At 23.2% G+C, this 26,490-nt stretch overlaps 1 protein-coding gene across 3 annotated transcripts in view; it reads right to left on the bottom strand.

The window, feature by feature from the left end:
• The window catches only part of LOC114121157 (DNA-dependent protein kinase catalytic subunit-like), a 33,795-nt gene continuing 7,305 nt past the window's right edge, over positions 1 to 26,490 (bottom strand). For all 3 annotated transcript variants that reach the window (XM_050203213.1, XM_050203214.1, XM_050203215.1), the window contains 48 exons: positions 24,540 to 24,742; positions 21,732 to 21,912; positions 19,715 to 19,914; positions 19,491 to 19,641; positions 18,777 to 18,999; positions 18,326 to 18,574; positions 17,210 to 17,453; positions 16,964 to 17,110; positions 16,661 to 16,893; positions 16,313 to 16,597; positions 15,974 to 16,204; positions 15,264 to 15,483; positions 13,778 to 13,932; positions 13,454 to 13,694; positions 13,177 to 13,356; positions 12,968 to 13,099; positions 12,302 to 12,517; positions 12,098 to 12,243; positions 9,978 to 10,145; positions 9,824 to 9,910; positions 9,399 to 9,542; positions 9,082 to 9,234; positions 8,755 to 8,928; positions 8,549 to 8,653; positions 7,993 to 8,480; positions 7,598 to 7,851; positions 7,098 to 7,314; positions 6,885 to 7,035; positions 6,609 to 6,825; positions 6,450 to 6,541; positions 6,198 to 6,330; positions 5,925 to 6,104; positions 5,734 to 5,867; positions 5,483 to 5,663; positions 5,298 to 5,421; positions 5,044 to 5,218; positions 4,810 to 4,967; positions 4,372 to 4,526; positions 4,100 to 4,302; positions 3,679 to 3,935; positions 3,350 to 3,600; positions 3,085 to 3,285; positions 2,906 to 3,021; positions 2,685 to 2,843; positions 1,501 to 1,664; positions 1,257 to 1,373; positions 816 to 1,189; positions 1 to 637 (listed from right to left, as the gene is read on the bottom strand). In XM_050203213.1, coding sequence (XP_050059170.1) covers positions 560 to 637; positions 816 to 1,189; positions 1,257 to 1,373; positions 1,501 to 1,664; positions 2,685 to 2,843; positions 2,906 to 3,021; positions 3,085 to 3,285; positions 3,350 to 3,600; positions 3,679 to 3,935; positions 4,100 to 4,302; positions 4,372 to 4,526; positions 4,810 to 4,967; positions 5,044 to 5,218; positions 5,298 to 5,421; positions 5,483 to 5,663; positions 5,734 to 5,867; positions 5,925 to 6,104; positions 6,198 to 6,330; positions 6,450 to 6,541; positions 6,609 to 6,825; positions 6,885 to 7,035; positions 7,098 to 7,314; positions 7,598 to 7,851; positions 7,993 to 8,480; positions 8,549 to 8,653; positions 8,755 to 8,928; positions 9,082 to 9,234; positions 9,399 to 9,542; positions 9,824 to 9,910; positions 9,978 to 10,145; positions 12,098 to 12,243; positions 12,302 to 12,517; positions 12,968 to 13,099; positions 13,177 to 13,356; positions 13,454 to 13,694; positions 13,778 to 13,932; positions 15,264 to 15,483; positions 15,974 to 16,204; positions 16,313 to 16,597; positions 16,661 to 16,893; positions 16,964 to 17,110; positions 17,210 to 17,453; positions 18,326 to 18,574; positions 18,777 to 18,999; positions 19,491 to 19,641; positions 19,715 to 19,914; positions 21,732 to 21,912; positions 24,540 to 24,742 — 9,047 coding nt within the window. In that variant the 3' untranslated portion in view covers positions 1 to 559. The remainder of the gene's footprint in view (positions 638 to 815; positions 1,190 to 1,256; positions 1,374 to 1,500; positions 1,665 to 2,684; positions 2,844 to 2,905; positions 3,022 to 3,084; positions 3,286 to 3,349; positions 3,601 to 3,678; positions 3,936 to 4,099; positions 4,303 to 4,371; positions 4,527 to 4,809; positions 4,968 to 5,043; positions 5,219 to 5,297; positions 5,422 to 5,482; positions 5,664 to 5,733; positions 5,868 to 5,924; positions 6,105 to 6,197; positions 6,331 to 6,449; positions 6,542 to 6,608; positions 6,826 to 6,884; positions 7,036 to 7,097; positions 7,315 to 7,597; positions 7,852 to 7,992; positions 8,481 to 8,548; positions 8,654 to 8,754; positions 8,929 to 9,081; positions 9,235 to 9,398; positions 9,543 to 9,823; positions 9,911 to 9,977; positions 10,146 to 12,097; positions 12,244 to 12,301; positions 12,518 to 12,967; positions 13,100 to 13,176; positions 13,357 to 13,453; positions 13,695 to 13,777; positions 13,933 to 15,263; positions 15,484 to 15,973; positions 16,205 to 16,312; positions 16,598 to 16,660; positions 16,894 to 16,963; positions 17,111 to 17,209; positions 17,454 to 18,325; positions 18,575 to 18,776; positions 19,000 to 19,490; positions 19,642 to 19,714; positions 19,915 to 21,731; positions 21,913 to 24,539; positions 24,743 to 26,490) is intronic.

The raw sequence follows: 26,490 nt of genomic DNA, 5'->3' as shown, positions 1-26,490 counted from the left end.
TTATTAATTATTTTTAATGATTTTATTTATTAGTATTATATAATAAAATACATAGTATTAAGTAATATTATTGAGAATCTATATATATATATATATACTATTATGTATTGATACGTACATTACATATTATTGAAATCTGGGAATTTCTGTTGTACCTCACTTATGCATAACGTACCAGGACCTATTATATTTATGTTTTAGAGAAAAATAATTAAAAACAATTGATTCATGATATTTTCAAATAAATTAACTAATTAGTATTTAGGTAAATAAAAAAATGAAGTAAAATTTCTTGCAAAATATTCTCTTAAAATAGAATATTCTAAAATATTTTAATAAATTGTGATAATAGTTATGAATTTATCAGTAATAAAAATAAATAAATAATTATACTTAGATAGGTACCTATATTTAGTTTTGAACTTATAAATATTTAGAATTTAAAATTATAAAAATTATAAAATTGTATTATTACATGGATTTTTTTTTTTACAGATACATTATAAATTAATAAATGTGTAAAAATGTAAAATAGTATACATAAAAACAAGAGTTTAAATTAAACCCAAAGTTGAAGACCACTATAGGCTAGACATAAAATTTGATGGTCGGTCGCAATGTCTAATAGACAATCAATCTAAACAAAAAAATAAAACATAGGAATTAAGTAGTTAAAATAATAATTAATTGTATTTTTAAAAGACATAAATGAACTTATTATAAACACATAAAAATACTACATAGTATTAAATAAAAATATTTTAATGAATTTGGTTTCTTTAATAGGTATTTTATCATAATAATTATATAGGTACCTGTTGATTTTGTGTAATATTACATTTTTGTAGTTTTGACCTTTTATAAGTATTGTTAAGAGAATCACTTTTAAGTATATTAAGCAATGCTTTTTTGTAATCATTAGGTATACACGAAATCTCAAGCTCACGGCATAATATTTCAATAGGATTAATTCCATTCATTTTGTCTTTACCAGACAGTATTTTTTTTTTAGGAAACCATTGTACTTCTTTAGAGTCAAAGTCCTCATTAATTCTTAAGGTTTCAGCTTTGGCCATTTTTATCCAGTCTGCAGAAGGATCATTAATAAATACTTGCATCACAGACAGTATCATTTCTTGGTTATCAATTAAAGTTTTCAATGTATGCACCATTGTTTCACGAATAAAACCTAAATTATAAATTTTATTCATTATTTAGAGAAATAATTAGAATAATATGTAATAATCCATGCAAACCTGTTAAATTTAGTGGTGCCATTAAAGAAACAATATGAGGAGACATTCTAAAAGGTATTAGTTCAGGTATAGTTTGTATACTAGTTGCTGTATGAAAAGCAAAATTGAAATCAATCCCTAAAAAAAAAGTTAGATAAAATAAAATTACCAAATTGTTAATAATTATCTATTTTATATTATAAGTAAAATGTTAGAATGATTAATGTTTAAGATCAAATTAATTTTATACCTAATATTATATTACCTATGCAAAATCCTGTTTTTGTTGATACAATTGTATTGTCTAGATGTCTATCACCAATTCCCAATAACCAATGACAAATTGAAAGCACTGAGAAACTGGTTATAAATTTTGATCTCAAGCAAATAAACGTTTCAGCACAATGGCATAAATTTAACAAAGATTTCCTATAAATAAATTTTTGTTTTAACATTATGTAAAAATATTTTAATTATATAAACAATTTATAAAATATTAAAATATGTTAAAACCATTTCAGACTCGAATTAACTTTTACGTTTTGAAGTTAATGAACTAAAAAAAACAATAGGAACATAATTAGTCTTCTAGATTTAACTTAACAGAACAATTACAAGAACACCAACTTGTATTTGTTATCTTTGTATAAGTAACATGACAAATTTCTTTAAGTTCATATTTCGTTTTTTTATTTTTAATATTAGATTGAATTGGTCAATTATTCAATCTAAAACTAAGTATTTTATGAACACCATTAAATCTGATAATTCATTCTAATTTAACATTTTTTAATTTAAACAAATGCTAGTATGATTCTCTTAAACATTTAGTACTGTTATCAATCACTCATCACTAAAAATACATGTATAATCAAGTCAGTATATTAAATACCATCTAACCATGAAAACTAGTTACATTAATTTATTTTCTAGTGCTTGATATGAAAAATAAAAAAGATGCAGCATTATATTGTGTTCTTCAGATTTACACAAGAATTAAGTAGTGGTATATTATTCTAAATTTTAAATAAATAAAGGACATTCTGTACATAATATATATTATAACATACAAAAGTACAAACTACAGAAGTCAGTAAGTATAATAATTTTAACTTGTTGCGAATAAATTATACTTGTTGATGCATTTCCAACTATAGCCGGAATAAAAAAAAAAAAAAAAAAATATTGATAGTTATAACTACAATGGTTTTTAATTAGTATTCAGTATAAGTAAGAATTAGTTGTTAAACAACCTATGAGCTAACCAGTCACAATATGTAAATGTGACATAATATATTCTTTTAGGATTGAATATTATATTTAGGTATCTGTTCAACAAACGTGTACAAGAGTACCTACATAAAAATCACTCAAGATCAGTTTGTTAATTAGTAAAAGGTATGACTAAAGCTCTTTTATAAAACATAGTAAAAACATATACTATAGTACCTTAATATATCAGCAGGGATTGATTGGACAAGCTGTTTAAATTTTGCAACAGTAACCATGCTATTATAATTTATAGTTGCTTGCGCATAGACAAAACATTTGTTTGACGAATCAGACTTTTCAGACAGCCAACGGTAATGTTCAACAACTTTAGAATGTCTAAAAACAATATAATTTAAACTATAATAATATTTTGTACAACTATTATTTGAAATACTAACAATTGTTTTATTCCAGAATCTTTACCACCAGGAAATGATTCACAAATTAAATCTTTTAATGTGACAGTGTTATTAATCCATTCAATCATACCCAATTTTGTGGATATTGGAAACACCTAAAATAGTAGTTTGAAAATACTTCTAAAAACTTAAGTAGTAAAAAGAATAAAATATCTTACTATATAAGTTAAAAGTGACAGTTGTCTGTCACAGCAATATGAATTGTTTGAAAATGTATCATTTATTATTTTATGCAATTGCTGAATTCGTTGATCTTGCCTTAAATCTTCACCAAATTTGATTAAGAAACTATATTTCTTTCCATCGTTCCCATTCATTGTAATTTTAATTGGATTTCTCATTGAAAAAATTATCCGTACCTTGATTTAAAAATAAACCAATATTTAGATTATTTTTATTATAAAATATATTTAAGAATTTTACATTTGGTTTAAATGATGTAATAGTAATATGATTATCAATATTAGGTTTTCTTGTTCCACAATATTGTCCTGGAATTTCAATAGTATCTATATTATGATTAGAATATAAAGCAAGCCATGGACAATAATTTATCAAATTAGTAGACAATTTTCTACTATAGTATTCATTTTTATGAGCATCTACTTGTTTTTTAATTGTTATTAATGTCATACAAACATCATTTAGATTGAAATCAGATGATTGGATTTTGTCTGTAAATATGAATAAAATAATAACTAATAAGGTAAGCAAAGTAATACATAGTATACAAATATTCAATGGTATTTTACCAAAAACTAATTTCAGATTATCTTTAAAAAAATCTAATGTTTTAAATTCCTTTCCTTTAAATTCTTGATTTTCATTAGTTATAAAACAGTTCTTAAAAATATTTTCAAATTCCAATATAATCAAACTCAAATTATTTGTTTTTATACTCTCTTGGACATCATTTATATATTCTAGTAGCTGAGTAAATGGGCAACAAACATTACTTATAGCCTTTACAAATATGTCCAAATAAATATCAGATATTAAAGGAACGAGTCTGTAAAATACATAAAAGTTAGTATTATTTTTCATAAACGAAATCTGTGATAATATATTTTAAATACAAATTAGAAATAACTTAAAATAAATTAAAAATTGTACGAAGAAAAAATTACACTTAACTATGGTTAAATAACTATAAATGTATAATAAACAACATACTTAGCTTTCAAGAAAGTTTCACACTCTTTATTATTGTAAATTTTTCTTTCCATGAACATTTTTAAAGGTAATATAACAGCCTTAGGATATACTTCACATAGACGAATTAAAAGTGGACCAATTAAATCAATTAATGGAGAATCCAAGCAACCTAAAATTTGATTTATCCATTGCAAGAACATATATTCTGGAACATTTTGATTCTATACATAAAACCAAAAATTAAACTATTAACTAAAATTCAGGGTTCAAAGTTAAATAATATAAAATACTTCTGAAATGAATATTTCTTTTAATGAATAGTCGGTGAGATTTTCAAACTGTAATATAATAGGAAATAATTCTGATGCTTTTTTAGAACCGTATTTCATTGCTTTTAAAACAGATTCTATAAATATCATACATTTCTGATTGTCTTGAGTGTTTTCTACAAAATATACAATATAAATATATGTGGTTTATTATTTACAAAATATGTGTTCTTTGAGATATCATTATGTTAACATTTTATAAACTATTAAACACCCTATATTCTTATTTATCTTAAGAGTAAACTAATCTATATCTATATCTATAGTCAATATTAAATTAAAATATTTGATTGATTTAACTAAATAAAAGTATATTGACTTATGGTATAAATAAAATAAATTATTTTCATCATAATGTTACCTAATTATTTTATATAGTATGTTATAATATGTAGGTACCTTTAAAATTTAACTCCTCTAAACAATATTGAGCTAACATTAAATGAGAATCAACAATTGTTTCAGTACATAAATTACTATCCAAAGCAATATGTATGCAATTTTTTAAGTTTTGTATAATAGTACAGTCAATTTGTTGTAAAACTTCACTAAGGTGTCTGTAAACACAATTTATGTCAATAAAATAATAATAAAACAAAAAATATTATAGATACATTATTAAAAATAACCTACTTGAAATGTATTTTGCTTTTTATTTTATTCATTATTTCTAATAATACATTTTTAGATAGTAAATTAATATCTGATGTTTTATGTAAAATATGAGCTATATTTTTAGAAATATTTGCAATATGAAAATTAGTTTTTAATAAACAAATTGGAGAACACTGTTCTTTGATAATATTATCTAAAATTAAAAACAATACAATTTATACATCTGATATAATGTATTAATCTACTTGGATATAGTAAATAATAAATATTACCCAACTCTGACCAAGAATTTAAATAACATTTAATTTTTTTTTCTGCATCAATTGTATAACAACTAGACATAGCTAATATTTTACTACGACAAAGTATATAATCTGATGTCCAATTTTCAATATTCTGAAATTAATTTATATTAATTTTAAAATAAAATTTTGAATAATTATTTGAAAAGGTTTACTTCAAATCTAAATTCATTCAAGTATTTTTTAGCAACATAGTAATTGTTTTTATTTATAGCACTTTCAATCAGAGCTAACAATGATTTAATTTCATAATTGTTTAAAATTTGTTTTAAATAACATTTTTCTTCTGATGGTAAATCATCAATATCCGCATTAATCTTATTTAAGAAAATTGATCTGTTAAAATAAATGTAGTTTAGTTAATACTATTTAATTATTAAACATATTAAAAATATTAAATAATAACCTGTTGAGTATTTTGGTATCCCACAACAATAACGAGTCAGAATCTATAGGCAGTTGTGATTCCCAAATTTTAATTTGTCTACTAATAATTTTGGTATAATCATTGGATTGATTTGAAGATGATTTTATGAAATACTAAAAATATGCTTAATATAAATATATAGTCAACATTAAATTAATAAATAACCTCACATAAATTTCTGAGAGTGTTTGTAAATTTAACAATTTATCAGCACGTAATTTATAATATTGAGGTGATATGATTTCCCATTCTTTAAGAAAGTTACGCATTCCAAGTTTACACCATAGCTGGGCTTTATTTAAATCATCACAACATAAAAATATCATACAAGCTTGGGTTGGTACATGTGTCTATAATATTTAAATAAGAAAAGTAATTTTTAAATGTTAATTCTAAACATACATTAATAATATGTAACAAAAATTCATATTAAAATATTTTACCAATATATATTCTTCTTTAGATCTGTTATTTAACCAATTGCTAAATGTCTTTATAAATTTGTCATTAGATATGCCAGTAAGTATTTCATTTAATTCTGAATGTAAAATTCTATGTAAAAGATGATTTTTGTACCTATAATTTAACAAAAAAAAAAAAAAAAAAATAAGGAAATTTTAAAATTTAAAACAAACTCATATTTACATAGATACTTATCAAACATATTTACTGAAATGAGATAATTAAATACTTACCAATTATTGTTCCAAATTTTCTCATAACTTTCTCCAGTTTGAGATTTTAACATTTTGTTGATTTCTTTCCAATCAGATAAATTCTCAGAGCACTAAAATTAAAAAAACAAAATTACAATTTTACTGCTGTGATTAGTATTACAGAAAAACATTTATTACTTTATAATATTCTTCAAACAAAAAATCTTTATCACTTTCTAAAATAATATTTTCATCGTTACATTCTAATACTGATTTAAATTTTTTTTGGGCTATTCGCCAATCTTGAGTTTGTTCAGCTTTTAATGCCTCTTTTAATGAATCACATGATAAATTATTAATTTTTTCCTGAAATATACCTTCAACAACATCCAATTCACCTATATTTTTGTATATCCTTTAAAAAAATAAAGTCTTTATCATTTAATTAAATAAAATTTTTTTTTTATAATATACTCGGCTAATTTTATCCAATTATCATCTAAGCATTTGTATGTAATTTTAGATTTCTTTTCAATATGTTCATCAACTTTTAGTAACTGTAAATAATTTATTGATGTTTCTATAACTAAGGCTCCTAATGACATTAAACCACATGATGTTGCAACTAAAGAATAATATAACAAACTGTTAAAGACAATTCATTCTTAATGATGAAAATACACTTACCTTCAGTTACTTTATTTGGATCTAAATTAATTTGAGTAGGATAGCAGTACGCTGTATCTAAGATAAATCCTGTAAGACTATGATTACCATGACTATGATTTAACATAGTAATTAATGATTTATTCAAACTTTCAAAATATTGTTGATTAATTTTTGGATTATTTTTTAATCCGTACATGATCGATGAAGAAATTATCCTGGCTATATTATTATCCCTCTGAAAAATGTATGTTTAAAATGAATTTATTAACTATATAATGATGAGAAAGAACAATTATATTACAATAATATACATTAGTAATAATAATACATTAACTAGGAACAAACTGTTAAAATTTAATGCTATAATTTTATTTTTATAATATTATATAGTAAGTAAAAATTATAGTGTATTTTTTGTGATTCTTTCTATGTATTTAAATACAAATTACCAGGACATAAAATTACTTTCTTAATGGAAATTATGTTATTTCTGGAGCAGGATTGAACTATATACTTACTTTGGATAATTCAATCAATGGTGTAATTATAGATGCATTTGTAATTTCAATATCAGGAAAATCTCCAATCCTATATTTTCTATATGTATTAACAGATGATTCACGTTTTTGTGCTCTTTCTTTCTTAAATATTTCACGCTTAACATTTGTTTGAATATTTTTCATTGCAAAATTTTTACTTAACGTTGATTTGTTACGCATTATTCGATTTTTTTTTTTTTGTATAAAATGTGATTCTGAATTTAAAGTATTATCTACAAAATAATATTTGAGTAGTATGTATTATAAAATAAAAACTACAATGTATTATATATCAAATGATAACTTTTATATACTAAAAATAAAAATTAAAAATTATTAATTTTATTTAATATCGAAAGAATAAAAAAATTTACCTAAATTTTGATTCCAACTTTGTTGATTTATATCTAAAGTAGATATGTTTAATTCATCGGATGACATTTGAGAATAAGACTCTAGAATTGAAATATTATCATTTAATTGAGTTTGAATTATAGTTGGTTGAAACTGTAAAGTCATTGTATTTTTAATTTGGAACTTTTCCTTAATATTAGATTCAAATTTTCCAAGTGTATTTGAATGGTTAAGTTGGCTAACAATAGTGTCAGCAAATTTAGGAAAATTAGATGTATGTTTTGCACGCCATGATGCTGTTAAATTATAATCTTCAAATTCACAAGCATGCAGAGGATATTGAAATATTTTTTGATCATAATCTAAAGCTGTACAACATGATTCAAGTAGTATGCTAACAAAGTTTCCTAAAAAATGCGATTCAGTATTTGGTGAGTACAGTTGATCCAAAAGAATTAGTAAACGATCAACACATTTTAATGGTAATCTCTTATCGTCTGCCCAAAATCTAATTAGTAAATATAAAAATGATTAATTTAGTAATAGTTATTTAGTTGTATTAATATTTTATACCACCTAAATACTTGATGTCGAAGTTCATCATCATTATCCATTAGACCATTTAATAAGACCATTTTACATTCTTCCATAATTTGTTTTGAAACATCATCATTATTTCCTCTATATAATTAAAATAAGATGAATAAATATTATTAATTACTAATAATATATATATTTTTTTAATTGTTAGAAACTATGAAAATAATAAATTTTTAACTTACAAATAAATTTCATATGTGATATACATAATTTCATAAATCAACTTTCTATGATAATTATTGTGTTGCTGTGAAATTTCAGCAATTATTTTTATTAATATCATCATATTTTCAGGATTAACAGTTGGTATAAGTTGTAATATAATTTTTAAACATATTAGTTGATCATTAGTTCCACTAAATATTAAGTACAATGGTATTAATATTTGGTATTTTCAATTTATGAATTTAAAATTTCTTACAATATAAGTTAGGTATATAAAATAATGTTTTTATCAGTCAACATTTTTAGTACAATTATAAATAGTTTTTTAAAATAAAAATACATACTTGTCTTTTAACATGTTGAAAAAATCCTTTAATACTGTAATTTTTTCATATGAATCATTAATTAAAGTCAATCTATTTAGAATCATTTCTAAACATTGAGTTCTGTGAATACCTTGTAATTTCTCAAAAATATGAAACAAATCATCCAAATAACTTAAACAAATTTTAAGTACAAAAAATTAAAAGTTGAGTATATTTTGTTTAAAATATATTAACTGATGAATATTTATAAAATTATTCTCTTATTTATATTAAATAAAGAATGGTGGTTTAAATAAGAATTAAGAACTGTAATACATAATACAAATATTTATTACCTGTCAATAATCTTAGAGTAATATTTATGAATATAATATAGACAACTTAAAACTCTTGTTATATCCATATTTTCAGAGAATTTTAAAACTGAAGACAAACATTGTAACAATTCCATTTCATTTATTGAATTTTCATAATAGATCCTATAAAAAAAATGAATACATTTATAAAACAGATCTATTATCTATAGTACAGAATCCAGCAAAAAAAAGTTCCTTATTTAAAGCTTTATCTATTTGTCAAAAATTAAGGATGACATTAAACAACAGATAAGGTGTTTCAAACCAAGCAATATAAAATAAACAACATAGTATAATCACAATTAAAAGGATATTTTTTATCTTTTTATTTGTTTGTTTGTAACTGAATTTTGAAATACATGAAGATTTTTTGTTGGACACTATATAACATTTTTTATAATTACTTTAACAGCATTCCAAATATCTCTGAACTAAGCAAATAAATAACTTGATTTTTATGTTGTAAGCTTTCTGTAAGTAACCTTAAAAAACTAGAAAACAAACATTAAAAACAATATAATGTAATAAAAAACAAAATTTATTTACATAAAAAATTACTTTTTTTTATTAAATTCATTGAATGGTGTAATACCATTGGCAGATAAAATTCCAATTAAATGCAAACCACATTCTAATGATTTGTTGTTTATTTGATTTGGTTTTAATAAAGATAAAAGTTCATCATAATCCATATCTAGTGAGCATTTCCAATTTTCTACAATACATCTACAAGACGATGAATAATATATATATATAAATAATTTTTTTTAAATTTATCAATTAATAGAGTAAACTAAATTATTAATATAGTCATACTAAATATAATTTAGACACTAGAATTATTCATTTTCCCTGTGGTTTACTGACGATAAAAAACATTTGAGAAATGTAAACATAAGTTTTCAACATCTTCAACAAAATGAGTTACATTCAGAATAATTCTTTTTAACCCTAGAGCACACTCTTCATGATCAAAAAGACTGGGCTTTTAGAATTTTGTTAATTGCTTCAAAAATATGAAATATCAATTTAATCCAATAATCTTCTAGGTACCTTTAAATTAGGCGATAAACTAAAGTTAGATACAACTCCCAATTGAATAAAATTTGATATCTGTACTATATAAGGGTTCAAAGTTCATTATCTATTAAAAAAAACTGCCTAAAAGATAGTGTATATCTGTATAATATAACCTTATGTATAATAACATTTATAATATGAAAGTTTAATTTGTTTATATTAAGTATCAATAAAAGCATTTGACAATTTTTATTTATTTAAAAGTAATAAAATAATGATTATTTCAATTTATCGAATTTTAATTGATATGTTTCAACACATGGTCAAAAAGACAATAATTTGCGTAATAATTTTTAATGCGTGTAATCTAGGGTTAATTATAATTGATTTGAGTTTTTAAATATTAATATTATGCTGGTTTATGCTTTAACTCCAGGAATAAAATATTTGTATTATTCGTACCGAGTACTATTTTATTATAATTATTATTAGTTTTATTATTTTTATCATAATACTATTAATACTAATTAAATTATAAACATTGTTTTAATTAATAAAACATCTTTATGAATGACTGTTTATATTAGAAACTTCTCTATAATAGGTAACTCCATATCCTTCATCAGTGTTTATTATATAACAGTTTTATTGTGCATAACAAAGTCACTAGCTAAGCTCTCAATTTACCTAAATTAAATTATATTTTGATACCAATAATTAATATAGTTATAAGAGATTAGAATATATTTTGTTAAAAGTAGGACTAAGGCTAAGCTAAGTATGTAAGGTGCGCTGTATATTTTAATCTTTTTTTTTTTTATTTAGGCACATTATTTTACACACCAGCCGCACAATTAGTATACATTATTTATCCTTCAATACTCAGTCTTCACGTCTTCATATTCATCTATACATCATAATATATTTTTGATCACTCCTGCACAGATGCACACGTTGCCCAGGACTGAAATAGCTCACTTCCTGCCGTTACCACAATATACTATATAAATTTATAATTATATTATTATAGAAATATTCTTGAGTCTGTGTACATTTTATAAATTATTATTTAATATTATTTCATTTTTTATTATTGGTTAAGTAGTTTGTCATTTTGAGGGGATATATTTTACTGAGAAAAACATATAGGTCAACTGTCTTCCCAAACCCTCCCCTGTTTTTATATATCTAATAGGTCAATAAAGATGGTCGCTTGATTTCAAAATTGTTAATTCAAATTTTCTGCATAGTAAGTAATTTGTAAATTTAATTTTTTTAAATTATCCATAAAAGTTTAAAACCACACAACCAATTTTGATAAATCTGATCATTGTATCATTTCTAAGTTTTTGACCATACCAAAATTTTATGCATAATTTGTAAGTATTTGTAACCACAAATTAAAACAGTCAGTTTAAAAATTTTTATGAAGAGCAGCTAACTTTTTATTAAGAGTAATTATTGGAATAATGACATAAAATTTGAATTTTCACTAACAAATATTTACAAATTGCTTTTAATATTTTAACAAAGTCAACAATTTGGAAATAATGAAACAACCTGATTTTACAGAAGTTAGCTGTAATTTAAACACTGGTGAATAATTAAAAACGTCTGAACATAATTTAAATTAATTTTTACACAGTTAACATAATTACTTAATGAGTTCCATGTTGTGCTTAAATATATTTTTTACTTCACTATGGGCAACTGACAAAAGAAAAGAAAATAACTTTTTAGCTAAGAGTCTTTCATCTTTTGTTGTAGGAACTGCAGTATTATGCCACGAAATAAGCATTGATACCTATAAAATATTACATTTTGTAAATATTCATTGAAAGTATTGATAGTATTATTATTACCACATCAGTTATAAAATAATTTAAGTTATTTCCAAGATGTTGATCCAATACAAATTGCATTAATGGACTAAGCCAATGTTTTGCATATGGTTCAAAATTAGTTTCACAGTTAATTATCAATTTTATAAGCAATATTTTTGAATTTATTGTCTCTGTTGAATTATCAGAGAATACTAATTTCAAATTATTCATCCAATTTGGCATATCCACATTAGGCTAAAATAAATAAAATAGAATCTTAATAGTTAAATATATAAATATAAGTATCGACATACATATTTTCTAATAGTGGTCTCAAACAAGCAGCCCACAAGCTCTTTTGATGTGGGCTGCAATGAATATTTATTTCTTAAAAAATTTTGGTTTTGATTTTATTTATTTTAGATTTAGTATTAAAATGAGTAAAATCAAAAATGTTTTGCCCGCTAATCTTGGATGTCAATATATTATATAGCCCATTGGTAATTTGAATTTGAGACCATTGTTTTAATAAATTATATAATAATTTTGAAAAATATTTATAATAGTAAAAAGAAATAATTGTTTATTTTAAGTAAGTAATATCTATAATATTTTAGGTAATGAAAAGAATTATTAAGATATTAGAGATGAAGTAAGAATTAAGCTTAATATAGTCTAATTATTATATATAAAATAACCAATTACTTTCATTGTACTGCCAATTATGTTTTCTGAAGTTAAGTATTTTATAACAGCACACAAATGTGCCATACATTCATGATTATTGAAACTGTCCATTTCTAATTCCACACTTAACATTTGATAAAGAGATTGAGACTAATAACAAATACAAAAATGTTTCAATTTCAAAAAGTATCTATAGGTACATATTTTGTTTAAACTTTATTTAATACATTTGGTATTGAACAATCATCTATGAAGTTAGATTTTAAATATGAATTATTATAATCATAGCTTCCCAAATCTTCAATAAGTGTATTTTTTAGATGACTGCTCAAATCAATGTATACTTCAGGTATATTCTGATTGGATTTGGTCCTTATGTTAATTATTTTTTTTTTCCGCTGTGGTATCTAAATAAATTAAAATGTAATACATCTTACTTTTTAAATATTCCTTATTTAAAAAATACATTAATATTTTTAAAAATTATCTTATTTATTATAATACCACATCAAAGTCTATAGGAAATTCATAACAAATAGAACAATCTACTAAATTTCTCCAAATAAATTGTTTCGGTGGGCGCTCATTAAACAGAAATAATGTGTATTTATTAACATCATCTTCAGTGTTGCTAATAATAGTTATAAGTGTGTTATATGAACAACAATGTAACTGTCTAAATAGTTGTTTTATTTCATTTGATCCTTTTGAGTAATTAACATTACTATAACGAACTTTCACTGACCTTCAAAAACAAATAATGAGTATAAGTTAAAATAGTTACATTTTTTGATAATATTATATAAATAATGTACAAAATAACCCTACGAAGTTCTAAACTGAGTTATTAAATCTTTAGAATGGCTCCCATTATATGTGTATGGTATTGTACAGCCATTATTAAGTTCTATATTGGTAAAGAACTTAAACATCTCTTCTATAAGCTTAAAACAAGCTATTTTTGATATTAATAAATGGCGTGCCTAAAATTAAAATAGTAATAGTTAAATTCATTTAATTTACATTTCAACACACATACCTACTTTTGATATTAAATTCAACTAAATAATATAGGACTAGTTTATTTTAAATGAAGACAAATCAAATGTTTTAATTATCGTAAAAATAAATTTACTGAGTAATCTATTTATTGAACAACACTCATTATTTTAAAAATATGTATTAATGTTATTGAAAAAAAATTTCCAGTAGGTAAAAATGAAACAATATTTTATTTTTTTAAAGTGTATTTTATTAAGTTTTTTTTACCTTTTGAATGATAACATACATTTTTAATTTTATAGTCTAAAACTAGTGGCATAGCCAAAAATTTTTTTAAGGGGGATGTTTTTTTTTCATGTAATAAAATGTAACTTGTGAAAGATATCACACTCCCTACAATGTAGTCATAAATTGTTAAAATAAATTATAATATGCGTTTCACTTCCAACCACAGAATCAAGCGAAGACAAAGATCAATTAATTAACTGTACTTTATAGCTTGTAATAGCATGTAATAAGCTGAAATATTTTAATTTCAATAAAAAAAAAAAAAAATCTAGAGTCTAATCTTTTACTAGTTGCAGTAACTATTGGTAAAGAAACTAAAATAATTAAGAATACAAATGTTGAAGGATAGATGTTTTCATTACATTCAACTAAAGCAGTTAGGTACAATAAGTTTATGGGTTTTGTTTTTATTTGTTCTTTCCATAATGTGAATTTCCTCAAAGTCAAATAGCTAGTTATCAGCTTCAATGTCAAGTTTTCAAAAGTGCTTTGAAACATTCATAACTATTTTCTTGATCTAGACCTATTTCTAAATTATAAACATATTTTTGATATAAATATGGACAAGGAAGGGAAGTATATTTAAAATACTTCCCCCCTCCCTCTCTGGCTACACCACTGTCAGAGCAGAATATTTTTTAAAGTAATTCAATATATAAAAATTAAAATTGGAACTAGTAGTTAATAAATTATAAGTTTAAGTGAGCATAATATAAGATAAGGGAATAACTCGCCAAATGTAGGTTACTCCACTTATCTTAACTCTAAATAATTATACTTATAAACTACTCATCTGAACTTATGATGTCATTCAAAAAAGTAAAAATTAAAATGATAAATATATTTATCATTTTTAAAATGAAACTTGTTCGATAATAGAATAGCTTTGTATAGGTAGTTATGATATAAACTCATTATTATTAAATGTTAATCTAAGCTATAATTGCTAATTGATATTTTACTAATTTAACAACAATTTTATTATAAAATGAGTAATAATATTATTATATATTATATACATTACTTTTCCACTGTCATTTGCCAAAAGATTCTCATTTACTGTTTTCAAAATAAAATCAATTATATCTGTATAAAATGTTATAATTACATTTTTCCTACAAAAAGACATTATAGGTATTAGAAAAATATTTACAATCATTTCTCTTCTACTTTCAGAAATAAATTCATTTCTAAAATTTTTATATACAAAATCACAACATTGAAATTGAGTTTCATCACATAGTCTGAAATAAAAAAAAAATACAATTTATTATAAATTATAAGAAGATACTTATATGAATACTACTAAGTTTCTAAATAATTTTCTTAAATTATTGTAAAGTATTATGTACATTGAGTTTTATTAAAATGCTGCTGTATGTAGAATTTTTAATGTATGAAAATACAAATTATTCAAATAGTATAGATTTTAACATTAAACACTATTATAAATCTCTAAAATCTTTTTTTAATGAAATTAAAAATTAGACTCCAAAATTACTTTTAAAATGTTGTTTTATACATTTTACCAAACTTTTAAAGGTTAGGTCAATTTTCTTAGATGTAAAATATATAAATATAAAATAATTTTGGAAGTTAAAATTTTAAGCAAAACATGAAATAAAACTGGTTCTTTGACCTACATATACCTAGAAATATTTATTAAAGTTAAATAGTGTTTTGCTTCAAGCTAAAATTCTGTTTTCAATATAATGTAGAGATTTTTAAAATTACCTTTGAAAAAAATAATGCAAGCAATTTTTCACTAGTTCAATAATCGCATGGTTAGGATCTTTAATACACCATTCAACTACAACTTCAAATAACAAATACGAAGAACTCAATTCCATAGCAGTTAAGATTTTTTGAAATGTAGTTACTAAATTAGTAAGATCTATACTACGAGGTTTTAATTTTGAAGACGGTCCAGAAAAATGTTTATCTCTCAAATCAATTAAGCATTTTCTGAAAAAAATAAAAAATAATATTCATAACCATCAATTTTATTTTATTTTAATTTTACATTAATTTTATTACAAGTATAATATGAAGTGTAAATTAAAATTATACTACCTAATAGTACAATCAAGACTTTCTTTATAAATTTGATTTGAGACTAATTTTGGTAAAAATCCCAGAAGTCGGCATTTATGATAAATACTTAAATTATTATCAGTCAATTGCTCACAAATCCATAGTTGAAAAAATATCATACTTTCATTTCTAAATGTATCAATTACATTTGATGATAGCTCCACAAACTCATATATTTCATTCCAAGAAAACGTATTTTTTAATTGTTCACAAAATTGATTACTTTTCACAATTTTTTCAATTAGTAACTTTGCTTGATCATCTCTAAATATTTATACAATACTTAATAATAATAATTAATAACACTAAATAAAATGTAACTCTTACTTCTTTTTATTATTAGATATTTTAAGAACTTCTAATATCACATAAAATGTCTGATCATTTAATGGATATTCAGTGAGCAGTTTAATAACAAAAATATCAGGATTATTCAAATAATATTTAGTTATTGGTTTACTAAAAATACTAAAAAAATACTGACTGAATAATTTATGTTTGTATTTACTGGTATTAATAATATAACTTTTATCCATTATTAATAATGTTATTATATCATTCTAAAATAATGAAAACTAAATATGTAAGAATTATTACTATTTATAATTAGATTTTTTTTAATGTACATACCCCACAATCAAGATTTATTAAGAATTCTATCAAATTTTCGAAGTATGACAATTTAATTGATTCAAAATTTACAATTACTCCATTGTTGTATACATATTTGAATACATTTTCAAGAATACATTTTTGATTCACAATTTTTTCAAATTCCTTTAAATATAAAGTATTGTAATCAAAACAAACATAATATTATATTCTGATAAATGTTTATACATGTTTACAGTTTAAATAAAAATTAGTTTTTTTTACCAAGGTTGAAAATATATTGCATTCAAGGATCAACTGATTTACAGCAATAAAATTTATTTTTAATGTATATTCAGTTAATGTATTGAAATTGAACTCAACTTCAGACCAATTTTTTGAAAGATGTTGTTTCAATGTGTTATTAAATTTATTTGAAATATATGGTATCTTAATATACTGAAGTATCACTGTTTTATGGAGATTTAATTTTTCACCAGAGTCAACTATTTCACGGTCAAAAAGATATCTAAAAATAATAATAATAATAATAAGACATATTGGATTGATTAGTACTATAGATAATATATTTAATAGAACAAAATTAAATACAACATCAACATTACAAGAATTATATTAATATATATACAGTTTTTGTGATCAATCTTGACAAATAGCGTATTATAGACTAGTCCTCAGAATTATTGGGCCTTGCAATCTCTTTAGTAATTATTTATTTAAAATATAAGGTTATTGATAATTACTGCTTTATATGTTTAAAAATGGACCAATTTAAATTAACTATTTATTATTATCATATTTATTTCAAAATTTATTCAATTGAAAGAAATACACTATTTTAATTTTTTTAAAGGTAGGCATATCAAACATAAAGTATCAACCGGGCCAAAAATATTGAATAGAATACCACGTGAGACGCACAAAAAAACATTTTATACAAATGTATAATAATTATAATCACTGGGAAAGTAATATGTACACCAAAAAAAGAAATATATTTCTCTTTAACAAAAAATAAACATTTTATTTATTAATAATATATGGTACTTTTTAAAGATGCGTGTAAATTGGTAATTATACCAATAAGATTAGAGAAATATATCCAATAACAATAATATAGTTTATATATATACACATAATATATTATAAGCATTAAATTATATATTAGGTATATAATTCATATTTCTATATTTTAAGAGATATTGCAATTTGTAATTTCTCATGGGACACTATAAATAATTGGAAGTGTAGATAGGTCAATTAGCTTACGACACGTAATTTCACGCTATTATAGATAAAACTATTCTTTTAGTTTATTAAATTTATTACAAGAAATCTAGCAAACAAGCCTTAGTTATAATTAAAATACAATTGATTTACTTGATAGCAAGATCATAAATTTTTTCCTGATTTGCATCATCTAATAATCCACAAATTAAATTATTTTCAAATACATTTAAGAATTGAAAAATACCAATTATAACATGGTTTTTCAATGTATTAAAATATCTGGATTGAATAATAATACTTTTGTCACTTTCTTTGAATGGTATATTTAAATATGTTAACCATTGTACAAAACTGAATTCTTCTATGTAAAATAAAAACTGATGAATAGACTGAAACAAACTAATTATTTTTTACATTAAGAACTTTTATTTAATATTATACTAAAAAAAAAATACCTTATGGATTCTAACATTTAAAATTAAAGTAATGTTTTAGAAATTCAAAATAGGACACGAGAAAAATTACTAAAAATAATTATAACATAATATTTATAATAATACTTGTTAAGTACCAATGTAATATAACCATTAACCACTCTTACCAGGAACAAGGGTTTTTCAATAACATAATATCCATCATATTTCCTTTAAAAAGTGATGAATAACAATCTAAAGTAGCAATAAGTTGATTCAACCAATGTATTAATATGTTAATGTTTTTCAAAACTTTAAATAAATTTAAATCTCGTTCAATACAGTTTATTAATTCTTTTTCTCCATGTGATATTATAAATGAATTTAATATACTTTTTAATGAATTGTGATCTGTAATGAGTTTGAAATTAATAAAAATATTATAATTATTATAAGCCATATATTAAACAAACTTTATAAACGCATCAAGTAATGTTTTGTGCACATTATGACAAAATAAAGCCAACATTAATTCAGTTAGATACAATTTACCTACATCTTGACATACAATACTATTCAATGACCTCAACTATAGTTATAGTTTTTAGATTTGAAATAGAGAAATTAATAATTATTGTATTATTTTAACACAGAGAAATCCCTTTGAGTGAAATCTGTCTAACTGTTATAGTAATAGTTTAGTAAAAATTAATCTAAAATAACGATATTGAATTATTTTTAATTTTTAAATATAAATTTATTACATAATAGTATTCTAAGTAATTTTTAAAAACTTTTAATACATAAAAAGGTTATATAATATTTTTTAAAAAATTTCAAAATACAGCCTAACTTATTCTGCAAAATTAAAATTATACAAGTAAAATACGTATTCTTATTACCTTTTACATTCTTAGAAAGGGAATTTGCCATATCAAAACACTTTGATCTACAATTGGTCATTGGTGAACCAATATATCTTAAAAGCCATTCAACTACATTAAATAATTGAGTTCCAAGAAATGGTTTTGGTATTATTCGTGAAGCACAAACCTATATTAAATTCCAATAATTTGAATTAGTTCATGAATATTTATAAAATTATAATATTTTAATTCTACATTACTTCATTAAATAAGTTTGATTTTTCTAAGAATACTCTTTGGAGATGATCTATAGATTTTAACACGTGTTGGTCTGAATTTTTTGATTTAGTTGAATCAAGTTTAACAATGAAATAATATAACAATTGAATCCATAATTCATTAATAATAGTTTCATCTTCTCGTAGTATAGAGTAGCAAGAATTAAAGACAATAGCAGCTCCTAGATAAAATATACATATGTATTAAAATTTTATAGAATAAATTATTTATTACTTATAGGCCCCTATTGGGCTGACGAGCTACCAAGAAAATCTCAGTGGTCAGCTTAAAATAAGTGCCAGTTATTGAGTTAAGAGAATTTGGTTTTAGTTTTATATTTTTTATAATAATGATAAATTAGTACAAATATTAATAGAAAATATAATTAAATCAAATTACTAAGCCATGCAATAGCTGTAGCTATAATCAAATGTTAAAAATCCTAAAACTTGGTCTTGCCTATCCAGCGCTGAATTAATTTAGATTTTATGCAGGGAAAATGCTATTTTCCCCCAGGAATACCTTTCTCTTTGGCAGAAATGAGTAACCTTTCTCAAACTCTAAACTTCACCCATATTATCAATACCGACTTCAATGCCAAATACCAACTTGAAACCACTTCACCAACACCAGGGGTCAAACCATACAAAATTTCATCTCAAGGTATTAGAGTCCCTATCTCTAACCTAATAGCTATCACATAGCAACTGTCATCCTGACATCCTTAACTTCTTTATCACTAATCTTCCTAATCACTTTTCCACTGAAATTGTAAACCTTAATGATCCAGCTTCTGATCATACACTTGTTTTGCTACTAATCAGAGCCCAACTCGCCTTTAGCAAAATAGACCAATCATTACTTCAGGTAATACAAATTGGAACAAATTCAAATTTATCATTTCAAACAAAACAAATCTTAATATCAAATTAAAATCTATAACTGATGTCGACCAAATAATCGCTAAACTCTACGATGACATTCAAAAAGTAGCCAAAGGCTCATTTACCCAGAGTCCACCTTATTCTCAAACACTTAATCCATCACTGGAATTAAGACAACTCATGGCTGAAAAAACAAAATCAGATCAAAATGGCAACAATCTTACTATCCGACAGATAAAATAAAGTACAATTATCTTTCTAATAATCTTATATCTCTACTTAAAACTCACAAAACCAATTTGTATAAAAATCACTTACAAAACTTTTCTTTTAGAAATAGATCTTTCTGAGTTAAAACAAAGTCAATATTAAGATAAGGACTTCCCTTCTCGGTCCTCATGTACGCCATCCAGACAACTCACTTGCTTCTACAGACAAGGAAAAAGCAGATATTCTTGCCAAAAAACTATTAGGAGTTAGGAGTATTTAAATCACATCTTATTTCCACACCAGCACTACATATGTCGAGACAATTATGGAATCTCTTCAGTTAAATTTACCTATGGACCTTCCTGTAAAACTAACCTCCCTAGAGGAGATGGTATATATTATAAACAAAACTGGCATACGACAAATGCTTAAGTCACAATCTTATTTTCAATAAGTTGTTAAAAATCTTCTAGCAAAGTGATTTGAAATGAACATAACTCATGTTTATAATGCAGCCCTTCATCTATCTTACTTTTCAACTACCAGGAAATCATCAGTCATTGCCACAATACTCAAACCTGGTAAGCTTCCAGAATATCCCTCCTCATATAGATCCATTAGTCTTCTATTAGTTTTCTTGAAAAAATCATCATCAAACAAATCACCACTATAGTTATATCAATTAATAATATTCTAAACTTCTAGTTTAGTTTTAACTCTCACTATTTCTCCTCATTTGTAAATTAACCTGTCAACTGTCTATAAAATATTAATATTACTTAAATACAAAATTATTACAAAATGTGAAGATTAGAATTCTTCAAAATAAAGTCATGATAAAATAAAAATAAGAAACCAAAACTACAAATTATGTACTTTTAAATTTATTTATAATACAATTTACCTAGAAGCTTCTTTTGATCAGAATGCAAAAAAAAGGATTTAATTTTTTTTATAATAATACGTAAGCTAGCTGAAAGTTTTTGAGATAAACTGTCTTCTTTTAATGTCCAGTGTAAAAATTCCTTTATACATTTTGCAGAAAAATCTCTAACTGCTTCATTGCTATCTTCTGATATACTATCCTACAAATACAAATATTATTTTTTCAAACAAGCCTGTCATAATCATAGTATAATATAAATATATAAATATATATAATATGAATTATATTATAAAAAGTAATCTATGAATTAGGAGATTGAGCAATATATTAGTAAAATATCTAATTAAAAAAAAAATTTGTTTTTAATAATGAAAAATTTAAAAACAAATAATTGAATTATCAACACAAGCCATGACAAAAAATGTGATAATTTAAAGGAAAAGTGTGAGTTACTTTAACAATAAAAAAAAGTCGGCAAGTGGGTACCGCTCTGCTGTACATTAGGGGGTGGGGTGGACCTCGGACTAGAGTAGGTTAAATTTGAATGCAATGATAGGTATCATTGTATACGAAAAACGATTCTGAACAGAGATGATTTATCAGTCTAAATATTTAACGTTAGATATAAATATAAACAATTTTAAGAATTTTGAACTACAAAATAATTTGCAAATATTCATGATTTTGACGAGTTTTTGTCAAAATTTGAACTTCAAATGCTAATAAAAAAAAATTGTGCCTATGTATTCTTATAATTTTTTTACCGCTATAAGAATAACTTATGAGGAACTTTGTATTAATTTTTCAAATATTTTGACACCGCCAAAAAAATTTTATCGACACTTCAAAAAAAAATTCTTTGGAAAATTGAAAATTTCATTTGTCTATAAATATCTCAAAAAAAGTCAAAATATTTTGAAAATCAAATCACGTAAAGAAAATGAAAATCTAAATAACTGGTAAAATTTTTAAGTATTTACGACTTATACTATTTGAATAATAACAAATATCAAAAATCGTTTGAGGCTAAACCGTTATTTAACGCGGTTTTGTAAAAATTTAAATTTCAAACAATCATAAAAATTTTTTGTCTGAATCTGGTAGAGTTTTTTTTACAGATATTTGAAGAAAAATTTATGGAGAACCTTGTACCAAATTTTCAAAACTTAGTTATAAAAGAAAAAATTTTTACGATTTTCCAACCACAAAATTACTTGCAAATTTTCGCAATTTTGACATATTTCGTATAAATTCGAACTTTAAGCACTTATAAAAAAAAATTGTGACTAACAATTTCGTTTTTTTTTTATCACTTCAAGAACAACTTATAAGAAACCTTGTATTAAATTTTCAAGATTTTCTGGTCAGCCAAAAATTTTTTATCGTTATTTAAAAAAAAAATACTTAGAAAAATTGAAAATTTCAATTGTCTATAAATAGTTCTTTTATAATTTAACTGTATATGGAGAACGCTAATATAAATATTTGGTGAAAATTTCAAGTATTTAAATCGATAAGTTTTTGAGTTATAGCAAAATAAAAAATTCGATTTTGACGAAAACTGGTTTTGCGTAAAAAATCCCGTTTTTCCCTAATTTTTTTAGGGTTTTTCCCGATTCATTTACAAAATATTGAAATTTTTATTGACCCCCCAAAGTACCAACTAGATTCAATTTCCTTTTCAAAGAGGGGCTGAAGTCAAAAATCGAAGCATTTTTACTGCTCCAAATGTTGTCGACAGACACAAAAAAAAACACACATCATTGTAAAATCAATACATTCATCACTCCGTTCAGAATCTAAAATGTAATAAATTATAACTTATAATTATATAAAATTATGAAACCATAAATATTATTAATTGCTTTTATATTTTTAAATATTCAATATCTCTCTATAAAAAAATAATTGTCATTTGTCCTGAGTGATTCATCTATGTCTAGCCAGAACTGCTGAAGCTATGAGTAATGAGTATGACATTTGGACAGTAGTTTTGTTTTGTGATGTAGACATCCACTAAGTAAGGAATTTTCAAAATTCAACCCTTACAGAGGTTAAAAGGCGTAAAAATGAAAAATATAATTTTATATGAACCTAAGGTAAAGTGGCAGTGCTAAAATAAAATAAATTAAATAAAGGTAGTGCTAAAATTATTTAAGTAGTTATTGCTACTACCTAACTGTATCATAAAGATCATATATTATTTATTATACCTGTTTGTTAAAATTTAAAACATTTTTACAATAACATAGTATACTATATTTCAATTTTAAAATAATCACCACGGTACGTGTCATTAGTGATTCTGTTTTAAGTATGTATGCCAGTATACTGAGTCGTAAATGTGCATTATTTTAACATGGTTATTATTTATGTTGGATATATAGCATGGGTGGCCAACAAAAAGAAACTCACGAGCTACCAAATATATTAATAAATATGGAAAAGCCAAAATGTAAAAAAAAGTCACATTATTATATAATACATAAATTCATATTAAAAAATTTTTTTTGTAAAAATTGTACGATAAGTTGCAAGCCACAAAAGTCTATGATGTGAGATGCGGTTTGGCCACCCTTGATGTATAGTAACTGTAGTAACTGTTAAAAGAGTTAAAATCAAAAATAATTTACTTGGTCAAAATTTTTTTTTAACTTAGCATACATACTTGCTGTAATAATAATTATAACTGTACATAATTTTTAGATAGAGTTAATCTAATAACATTAATTTAATTGGTCCAAGGCAACACTGTGCGGGATCAGCTAATAATAGTATAAAATAATTCAATTACTATGTCAAACAAAACTAAAAAAAAATATTTACCATTAATACATCAATAATTATAGAGGTAAAAATGCTATTATACTGGATTCCACTAGCAAAATAATGTACAATCCCAATTGCCAAAGGTTCAAAAAGTTGTTGAATTAAATTATCCATATCACAGGCTAATTTTATAACTATTGGAATAATTTTTGTTGTAACTATTTTCATTTCTGCTGGTTTAGAACGTTCCAATATGAGATCTATAAAAAAATATAACTTTAATGTATTAATTATGATATATAATAATCTTTAATCTTATCTGATCTTTGTATTTTTTGATATACAAGTAGAGTTTAATATTTATATTTATTTATAATTTAAAAATGTATGTTTGGACTACTAATCCAATTTGCATATTTATTCCTCGAGACTAGGAGAGTATTCTTTGATTTGTTTTTCAACCTCTTTGGTTGAACATCAACATACATGAATTTCATTTTGCCTTCAAAATTGAATAGTTTTATTTGTTTATATTTAGAATTATAATTGGTTACAGAAATGACATTTAAAGAAAGAATTGTTGTAGATTAGTCAACCTGTCATGCATAGAGATTAAGGGGTATTTTTTTAAATAAAAGAAAATAATATTTAATTAATTATTGTTTGTTATTCAAATATACAGCAAAAGGCAATAACTATATGTGTGTAGCTTTTAGACTTAAGAATTTAGTTTGAAATAAATCGCAATAGGTATTATTTTAAAGATTGCAATTGGTCTTAGGTCAAAAAATTTCTTTTCCTCAGCATAATACATTTGCAGAGGTGGATTCATCGTTTTTACGCCACTATGTACTTAACATTTTCAGCTTCTATAATAGGTAAACAAGTTATAATACTTCCTCCAAAATATTTTAAATATTAAACATAGTAAACAATAGTACATTCATAGTAAATCCATTTGAATTTTTAGACATTTTTTCTTACTATTAATTATTTAGCCAACTTAAAATTTAAAACCATTGTCTGGAACTTATAATGACATTTTTTATAATAATAGGAAAACAAAATAATAAATATTATATAACAATATTCTTAATTTAACTATTTTAATCTTAGATTTACAAAAGATTTTATAATATCATATGATAATAAAATAAGGTTTTATTTAATTCTTAGAATTGTCAAACATTATTTTTTTACTGTAGTAATATTTTAATATATATATAGCGTATTAGCGTGGGTGTTTATATTTTCCCCAAAATTATGATAATGCGATTCACCTATAAGAATAATATACTATTGTTTTTTTTTTGATTTATGATGCATAGTTGACTGTACATATTTTTAACGTGGTCAGTGGTCACAAGGGATCTGCACTGACTATACAGCACTATAGCAGCGGAGTTCAACATGTTCAATTTAATATTATCAAAAACTGTTTTCTTTATAATATACATACAACTTGTGCATTATTTTTAGGAATTTATTATGACTATAGAGTATAATAAGTCAACATACATAAATACACATCATACTTAAAATGAAATCTATACAAAAATATTTACATTACTATAAAATTATTTTTTTAAATAAAAAGTAATTCATTTTTCATTTTTTATTTTTACGAATGATGTATTTTAATAAATAATATAAATAATAATAATAAAATTCCCCCCCCCCCCTATATTTTTTTGGCTCTAGTTGGTGCTTACTCTGCTTATCAGGAAATTCACTTTTGCACATTTGGAAAATAGAAATTAAAATATCACTCAATGCCAATATATAACAAACAAAGAGCATGGCAGTTGAAGTTTATTTTTAAATAGGCTAAGATATAATATGAATTTTGATCAGTAATAAACTAATAAATTATAACAGACTAACTATTTTTAGTAGGTAAACTGTTTTTAAATATATAATTAACAACATTCTTTAATATTAAATAATACAACTATGGCAGGGACTAATTATTTACTTATGGACTATGGAGTAATTCATTTAAAAAGCA

Source organism: Aphis gossypii, chromosome 3 (assembly GCF_020184175.1).
Source record: "Aphis gossypii isolate Hap1 chromosome 3, ASM2018417v2, whole genome shotgun sequence".
NCBI lineage: Eukaryota > Metazoa > Arthropoda > Insecta > Hemiptera > Aphididae > Aphis > Aphis gossypii.
This window is presented reverse-complemented; position numbering and strand designations above follow the sequence as displayed.